General features: G+C 39.7%; 1 protein-coding gene across 1 annotated transcript; it reads right to left on the bottom strand.

The window, feature by feature from the left end:
- Positions 1-6,836: 6,836 nt before the first annotated feature.
- LOC308096428 (induced myeloid leukemia cell differentiation protein Mcl-1 homolog) lies at positions 6,837-7,454 on the bottom strand (the record flags this gene model as incomplete). The annotated part of the gene is made up of 1 exon (XM_080443850.1): positions 6,837-7,454. One exon carries the CDS (start codon positions 7,452-7,454, stop codon positions 6,837-6,839), a length of 618 nt encoding a protein of 205 aa, XP_080299976.1.
- Between the last annotated feature and the right edge of the window lie 1,968 nt (positions 7,455-9,422).

The raw sequence follows: 9,422 nt of genomic DNA, 5'->3' as shown, positions 1-9,422 counted from the left end.
CCAACTCTGAAAGTCTGAAACCCAAACATATCGGCTTAGTCATATCACAGGTCTGTTAGATATGTAATAGATTTGCTACAAGAGTATCAGTTTACAGTTGTGGCCTTTTAAATCACTCAAGGTATTTTGTATTTTGGTGCTTCATGCTTAAAATTGCCACAAAAAACACCAGAGAAATCAGTTTAACCTCTCCAGCACTTTGCCGGGCCTTGTTTATGAAAAGGTTGTTCAAAATCTTCAGTATCATTATCACCATCATCATCATTAACACTATGGGATGCTTTAGACATAATTATCACATGTTTTTTGCCACTACGTTCTCAAAACAAATTGTTTTATGTAACTATGGTTCTAGGGTAAACTCGAAGAACATTTTCATCAATTAGGCCCCAGGTGTGAAAATTAGGCCACAATGATGTCAACAGTACTGGCTATTTTACTTTGCTGCATCTGCATATGTAGGTTTTGACTGAAATAAAGCCCCAGAGTGCGTACAGTAGAGGTTTGTATCTTAAGCCTAACGTCTACTTTGTCATTCGACTGTGTCGCATGACGAATACCTGATCAACATCAAGCCTGTTCAGTGTCATACTCATATCTTCTCTATGCCAATATTTGTGCTTTATGGGAAAACAATGGTGGTTAAAATTAATGTCAAACTATCCTTTTGGTATTATAAATATTGCCTTACTATGGCACAGCATTATAATTATCAGTCTGATAACTTACATCAAATCTGCCAAATTTGACCTAACAGACAACATTTATACAGGAACCCCCCATTGAGCACATCAAATGTGCATTGCAAGGAGTTAACCACATGAATGCTAGTGTCCCTATTCTCGGCATGTCATAGGAGAATATACCGTGAAAATAGGCGACTATTCGGCGAGAATAGACGAACATTCTGTGAAAATAGCTGATCTACAAGCTGTGAGCTTTCACTATATGACATACAACGACATATACATGGTTTGTGGTTAAAACCCCATTCTGTGCTTTGGGCATGTAAACCTGCTGTAACTTCACAGTTCCTCCAGAGAGCTGGAGAGGTCAATGGTGTCACTTGGTAAGAGCCTCTAAGTGGTTTTAAGATGCCAGTCTGTGGTTGGCCAGCTGCTCCCCTGCACACTTTGTTTTAGTAAACCGTGCAGGGTCTTAGATGACGGCAATATAACAGCCCTCTGAAGCAAAGGAGGGTCACTTGTGTTGCCTTTGGCAGGAATGTGATTTGCAAACGAGAACTAATACATTGGGGTGGATGTTTTTACGTAAAGAGAATGAGGGCACAATGGGTAATTCCATTAAACGAGACACATAAGTAGTTTAAATAAAGGTTTGTCTAAAACAGGGAACGTTGTCCATAAACTATAACTCCAGGCAAGAAGGGAAGAAAAGGGAGAGGTATAAAGATAGAAATGGACGAAATACAGTACAACAAAAATGTTTCGTACGCCTAGTTTGTGCTAATCTCCTTTGACCACTGTTCTGCCATTTTCATGTCCGGGTTGTGACCAGTGAATCTATTTGTGAATTATTGCCTCAAAGAAAAGAAAGCCACCCACTTATTCCTTAAAGTTGTATTACCCCTAAAAACACTAAAAACAGGTAACAAGTTACTTTACAATGGCCTCATTACATTAGATTAAACTGTATATTAACCATTAGAAGATTGTACGGCTGTGATAGTACAGAATGCAATGTGATACAATGATACAACACAAAAATAAATAAATACATTGGTAACCCAGGGGGCCTGGGTTGGCAGGAGCCCTTCAATATGGTGTTGTTGTTGTTGCAGAATTGTTTATTTTAAATATGCAAGATGTTGACATGAGATCCAGGATGCCCACTTTGGCGATATTGAGTATTTACATTACTCCCCAGAATTAAAACTCAGATCAATGAAATTAAATGCATTTTAAAGTAAAGTGTTGCAACTAACCAATACATGCATTCCTTTCTTTCAACTGCTCCAGTTAAGTTTTGTTACTGGTCCAGTTTGAGTTACTGTTACTGGTCTGGTTCATTAATTTATTGCAGTACCTTTAACTTGTACAGACATGAGATTTTATTTATTTATTATTTATTTGAGGTTTTATTTATTGATTTTTGACATTCATTTTAAGAGAGGGGGTTATTTAAGTGGGTGTGTGAATTATTTGTTGAAATGTTATTTTTCTTTTTTACAAAAACGAGAAAAAAGTAAAATGTTATGTTTCCTATTACCTCCCACTGTGACAATAACAAAACGAGAGTAAAGTATGAAAATGGTCACATTGACACATGTATTTTAAATTCCAATGCAGATTAAAAGTAATGTATCCAAAGAGGCAACAAAATTTCGTTTAAACATTATTGTAAATGCAGATATAGCTTCATTTATGCTTTGTTTCAAGTGTGGTGAAAATAAGTAATTTATGTTCTAACAAAAGGTTTGTACCACCAAAGTATGAATTAACCTTGAGAAGGGCTGGAAACTGAGAAATCGGATTGATATCCTTCTTGGATGTATTTACATGTGTTTAAATTTGGCTTTGAGCCCTGTCTGGAAGCAATTTTGATATGCATTTGAGAGTTTATTGCCAGGTGTAATTGGGACCAATGTGAACCTAAATCAAACCTTTACATACCCTGTCCACTTGTGTAGATGTATGAAATTTTCAATGTCTAGATGACCATGAAAAGATCGGATCTTGTAAAATTCAGATTTCTGTGTCCCAGTGGAACTACAGAGAGAGCCAGAAGTGTAATGCCTGATTTATTCTTTTATCGCTATTTTCGGTATGTGACACCCACACAATAAAGTATAACTCAGGCTGAAGTCACAGTGAGCTGGAGAAAACAGCATCGATTGGTCCAATGAGATCTACACTAGTGGACAGAGCGAAAAGGACTGAATTGTGGCACAAGTTGTGACATACTTGAGAGAAAAAATGGAAAGGAATGGACAAGAAGGGAGTACAGAATTGAGGCAGAGAGCAAGAAGATAGGGAGATGAGACTGTCTTTGTTAGATTATGTGTTCATTATGGGTTGTGTTCCGTCCCACTGTCGGCATGGGAACGCCGGCACGGAAACGGCTGTTCCTCTGTTACTGCGGAAACAAGCAAAACATTGGACATTGAATAAAAAAATGACTTGTTTCTACAAAGCTGTGTGTCAATTGTGTATCTGTGAGAGTGTGAGAGACAGACACTGGTGATGTATTATTCAGTAGTGAAAAGCTAAAGTGAGAAAAACATCCTGACAGGGGGACTGTTTATTTTCTTTCCACGTCGTTTTTTCCTCCATTTGCCAGGTACATGGTCACATCAAGAAATGTCAGCCAACATTCACCTTGACAACTAATCAGATTCCCTCAGTCTGTCAGTTTGAGACAAGAACAGCAAAACTAGGAGAGAGAGTAGACACTGTTCTGCAAAAAAACTTGTATCTCCAAAAAGTCCCAACCTTTTGTTGGAAACAAATGAAGTGCACTTCATTTCCACTTTATTCGAATTTGATTGGAAGTTGATTTATTTAATTGCTTAGAAACCATCACAGAATCTAGGGTTAAAAGATAATCGAGGATAAAAAAAACACACTAAGAGTCTTATTTCCATTGTGGTCCTCACATCACAAGCGCCACACAGACACAATGATTGAGGGAAGTAGGGCATGCCTCCTGGCGTAGATTTGCCATATTGTATGAGCCCATAGCAAAATGTACTTCCCAGTCAGCCTAAAAAAGACAATAAAAAACTGAATATTTATCTCAGAACATATTTTTATTTAGGGAATGGTAGATATAACTAATTGTATAATGTATACTGTAACTTACTCTTTCCTGTGGTGTAATTGCCGACTGTCCTGCAGAGGGCACTGTACCACCTCAGGCAACTGAGGAAATTCAAAGTCTCAGAGTAGGTCCTGAAATCTTTCTACTCTACTACAGATTGGGTCAGAGTCGGGATACAGAAAGAGTGAGCACCTGAGAAGTCTGGGCAATGTGAAATTGGCTCTTTAAAAAAAGTAATGTATTCTTTATTTACAGTTGGCAAAAAATACATTTTTGTCTAACATTGAGGTGCCCAGACTTCTCAGGTCAGGTGCCCACCCAAGGTTACCGTCAGGGGCCATGATCTCTATTATTACGCTGATAAGAGCTCCCAGGACCTGCGAGTGCTGCGCAGTGGTGGAAAGTAACTAAAGTGCATTTACTCAAGTACTGTACTTAAGTACAATTTTGAGGTATTTATTTTTTACTTTACTGGACTATTTCCAGTTTCTAGTACTTTTACTCCACTACATATCAGAGGCAAATATTGTACTTTTACTCAACTACAATTATTTGAACTTCACTTTGCACAGTTTGCAGATATACATTATTATTATATTATAAAACATACATTTACCACTTTAACTATTTTATACATAGGCTATTTGAAAATAGGCGATCTACAAGCTCACAACCAACATGTCGCATCGCAAAGCCTGCTTGCTTGTACCTGCTATTTTCCAAAAAATTTAGTACTTTTACTTTAGGTACTTTAAGTATATTTTGATGACAATACTTTTGTACTTTTATTCAAGTAAAACACAGGCCTTTTACTTGTAACAGAGTAACACATAAATTTGATAATACGACCTAATTCGAATACATAATAACTGCTTGCAGCGAGATATTTTACAAGCAGAAACAACAGCCATGCCTGACAGACATGCATGTTGACACACTGTGCTGCTCAAGCCTGCTCTGTCGTCTGCTCTGCACAAATGAAACACAAACAATTAATGTTAACAACTGCCTTCAGGTGAGTTTTGCGAGCAAAATGGCTTCTTTAAACCTTCCTTGAAAATACTCCATTATGATGCGAGAGTGTTTACGTCAGTGATGGAAGAAGTACTCGCATGTCTTACTTAAGTAAAAGTATCAATACTACAATGTAGATATACTCTGTTACAAATAGAAGTCCCATATTCAAAAATGCACTTGAGTAAAAGTACAAACGTATCGGCATCAAAATATACTTTAAAGTACCAAAATTAAAAGTACTCATTGTGCAGTGTGTGTGTGTGTGTGTGTGTGTGTGTGTGTGTGTGTGTGTGTGTGTGTGTGTGTGTGTGTGTGTGTGTGTGTGTGTGTGTGTGTGTGTGTGCTTCTATCGGTTGATGTACACCTGTATACACAAAGCCATGTTACATGCTATTTATGTAATATGCACGTTGATTATTTAGGATTTGTATGCATGCATGTGGCTGTCACAGAGAATTACCATTTTGTAATAATCTAATATACCTTTTTGCTGTTTCTGTTGATGGCCTGTGAAGGACAGCGACCATTGAGATGTTCCAGTAGCCGATCTCTGCTGGGCATGCTTTCCGTCTTGTCTCTCCATCAGTCTCCCTCTCAGCTTTCTGTCTTGACTGTCTCAGCTTTCCGTCTAGTCTCCTACACTGTCTCAGCTTTCCATCTTGTCTCTCCTGCACTGTCTCCATGAGGGAGACACGGTAGGTGTCTCCCTCTCAACTTTCTGCCTTGACCTCCTACACGGTCTCACCGTCTCCCTCAGCTTTCTGCCTTTTCTCTCCTATACTATCTCCCTGTCAGCTTTCCTACAGTCTACTGTATCTGTCCTACACTGTCTCCCTGTCAGCTTTCTGCCTTTTCTCTCCTATACTATCTCCCTTTCAGCTTTCCTACACTCTATTTGTCCTAATGTCCAATTGACAGTGTGTGGTTTTTAGGCATATACACATTATACTGTTTTATAAAATATCACAACCATGTAACCTTTGTACTGTCTTATGGAATATATTATATTATTTATCCCTATTTATCCAGGTGATTTAATGCAGCACTATGCAACTTTCCTCTTCTACCCCGGATTTGAACCCGGTTTCCTGCACAAGTGCTGACATTTTTACCATTGAGCTAAATGGAGCCTGCATGCTTGCCTCAGGGGATAAATTGAATCTTGACCATCAGGTCAAAATTGTCAGTCTAAATGTCTCTAGAAGAGCAGGGAGACAAAATACAACCACCCCAATTGTATAAGTTATATTGTATTAACATACTCTACCACACAGATAATACCAAATTAGATGAAAAGTTACATTGTGAGGCTTTAAGCAGTAAGAATGGTGACTATCCCATGCAGGCCTATTTGACAAGAAAGGGCGAAAGTCATGCACCCCTGCTCTACCCCAACTTGTAATCACACACTGAAGGACCCCTAAACAACACAGAGCTAAAAGTGAATTCAATGACACCCATTGGAGGCACCACACCACAAATGTCACTGTGTGTGGGGAAAAGATTCTCCACCAAATTAGGTACAAATGATCTTGAGTCACGTGACGACACCATACTGTTCGCCTGTAATTGGCTTAAATTAATGGGCAGGACCTATTTCTTACAAATATTGCCATATGTAGGCTATGTCTTAATGGGTTAATGCCTGTGTGGAATTAACATGCAGTACAGGTTGGAATTCAGGCCTACAACTTTAGAAGAATTACAGTGCATAGTCACATTGTGCATTTTTCATAGATTTATTAGAAAACTAAAATATGTACAGTACAGAAAATAACAGTGCATCAACAACAATAACAGTGCATATACAAGCTCACACTTTTTTTTTTTTACATTTAAAAATAAAATCTTGAAACTAAGTGTAAGAAGCTTACTGATTCAGAAGGCATTTGTAAAATCGGGTCCAGGTCTTAATGGGTTCAAATCTATCAACATTATTTACAGTATATCTTCAAATTTCCCATTGCCATGAACATTGATGTCCTCAAATGTTCCATTTTGTTCAGGGTGAAACCTCGAGTCTCTTGCGTCCAACACATTCACCTGATCCACAGGCCACTAACGGTCAACCCGATCCCAGCCAACCCAGCCACTGCCATCAGCAACGTGCTCCTCACCGTGGACTCTGGGTCTGACACCCGGAAGAACTCCACGAAACCATCCCACGAATTGTTCCTGACCAGCCAGTCCCGTTGGTCATGAAGGAGGTACGTGGAGATTTCCTGGCCCACCAATCCAACGACTGAAGGTTCCCTGAGGCTGTCCTCCTTCATCAGGTGCTGACACACAACCGCCCCGAAGGCCACCAGGCTGGCAATGCGACGCCAGTTGGTGGTGCCATCGCCGAAGAGGCTCTCTGCTGCTTTACCCATGAAGCTCATGTCATCTCCTCGCTCGTCCAACTTGAGTTCGCTGATCTTGCCGTTGTACATGTATCGATGCTTTTCAATGAGGCCCTCCACGACTCGTTTCATCGTTGAATGAGCTTTGCTTAGATGTCTGCTGCTTGGTTGAGATGACGGCACACCGGCAAAGTCCGTTAGGAAACCGCCGATTATATGTCTCGTGTCATTTTCCAACATCTCCTCGTCCCGTGCTGCTGCTGTAGAACTGCAACGGTTGATTTCACTGTCCGGCTCTGTGAAAGAATGCATCATGGCGTCGAGACTTTGAACGTTTACTTCAGAAGACTGTAGAAGAAGTAGGTGTATGTCTGTGTCGACTGGTTCTGTTCTGTTCTGTTCTGATCTGATCTGTAAGCTCGCTCTCTCTCTCTTCAACCGATCTCTTTCTGGTAGTAAAGCAGTGTGAGCTGAAAACTCGTTGGAAGCTGTTTATATTCAAAAATCGGTCTGTATCGCGCGGTTAGGCTCTGACGTCAGCCGAAGCCACGTGCCCGCATGCCTTATAAGGTATGCGTGCACGTGGACAATAAACTTTTACAGTAATCTCCCGTTACCGGCAGTGTTGCCAGATTTTGTGAGAGAAGTAAGCAACCAGGTCTTGGGGGGGGGGGGGGGGAGCCCAAAAGAAGCAAATGTAGGCCACATGAGTACTTTAAACCGACTTTTGCATCGGCTATTTGAAAATAGCCGATCGGGACGTTGTGAGCTTTTAGATCTATTTTCAAAACTCTTGCAATAAAATGTGGAATATTTGGAATATTACATTTAAACATTCTTTCTAACAACACAAATGCTCCCCCTGGGCTGGGCACAAAACATTTTCATGAAAACATTTGAGAACACCACTGGTTAAAATAGTCATTTAAAAAAATTGGAAGCAATAATACATAAAAAATAAAACGTTAGAAACAAGCCCACAAAATCGCAACCCACAACCTACCACTTTCTTTTTACAAGCAACTTAACAGTAAAATAAGCTCAAAGTCGCTTATAATAAGCAGACATGGCAACGCTGGACACCGGTATTCAACTCAGCCGTGTGATCCGGTTTAGAAAACATGGTATTGAACCCAGGCTAAGGTAAACACACAGGTGGCAGCGAAGTAAGACAAGAGCAGTGGTGGAAAAAGTACTCACATGTTTTACTTAAGTAAAAGTATCATAATACTACAATGTAGAAATACTCTGTTACAAGTAAAAGTCCGGAATTAAAATTTTACTTGAGTAAAAGTACAAAAGTATTGGCATCAAAATGTACTTAAAGTACCAAAAGTAAAAGTACTCGTTGTGCAGAATGTCCCATTTCACAAGACTTCAAAATGTATGAAATATCTTTTGAAAATAGAGCACGATGCATTGGGAGCTTGAAGATCTGCTTTTTTCATATGGCCGAAAGGGTTAGGGCTGAATTGGTGCTTTCTAATAATAATCAAAATCTACAAAGTAACTAGTAACTTAAGTTTTCATATACCGTAAATGTAGTGGAGTAAAAAGTACAATATTTTACTCTTGAGATGTAGTGGAGTAGAAGTAAAAGTATAAACAATTGGAAATACTCCAGTAAAGTACCTCAAAATTGTACTTAAGTACAGTACCTAAGTACATGTACTTAGTTACTTTACACCACTGGTTTACGTCTTCTACCAAAACAGATATGGGGCAACAAGTTGTTAGCTAGCTAGCTTGCAGATCTGTTCTTTTTAGGCAGACGAAAAGAACCCATTGGCCCTGGGGTCACGGTCACCACCAGGTACAAAGCCTGTTTTTTATTCCGAACCCAGTGTGATTTGGTCCTGAGCCTGCTGACCGTTTCCGGTAACTTGCACACGCACAATCTACGCACCGTTGCCGTATCCGCTCTGTAACTTGACCGGATCAGCAACCTGCAAAGTGAATCGATCCCCTACGATAGATCCCATAGTCCGTATGTATGAACAGAAGGTCGTATTGTGATTGGCTAGCAGCTGAGTGTCCTGGTTGTGGATTGGCCAATTTGAGCTTCGCTTGCCGCTCTTTCTACAATGACGCAGAGAAAATAAAATTGCAAGCACTTGTGGAGGAATCGTGGAGAAAGACGGACAAAGACGGACAAGTACAAACTTGTCTTGGTGGAAACGTCACGATTAAAAAGGTATACTTTAAAGAACTACCAGAATTGTTAACTCTATGTCTGACCGTATAGGTTTTTGGCCACATTACTTATTTGTTTTCTGTCAGGTG

The sequence above is a fragment of the Gymnoscopelus braueri genome (genome assembly GCF_963280865.1).
Source record: "Gymnoscopelus braueri genome assembly, chromosome: 12".
NCBI classification, from domain to species: domain Eukaryota; kingdom Metazoa; phylum Chordata; class Actinopteri; order Myctophiformes; family Myctophidae; genus Gymnoscopelus; species Gymnoscopelus braueri.
Note: the sequence above shows the minus strand (reverse complement) of the source record. Positions and strands in the feature narration are given on the sequence as shown.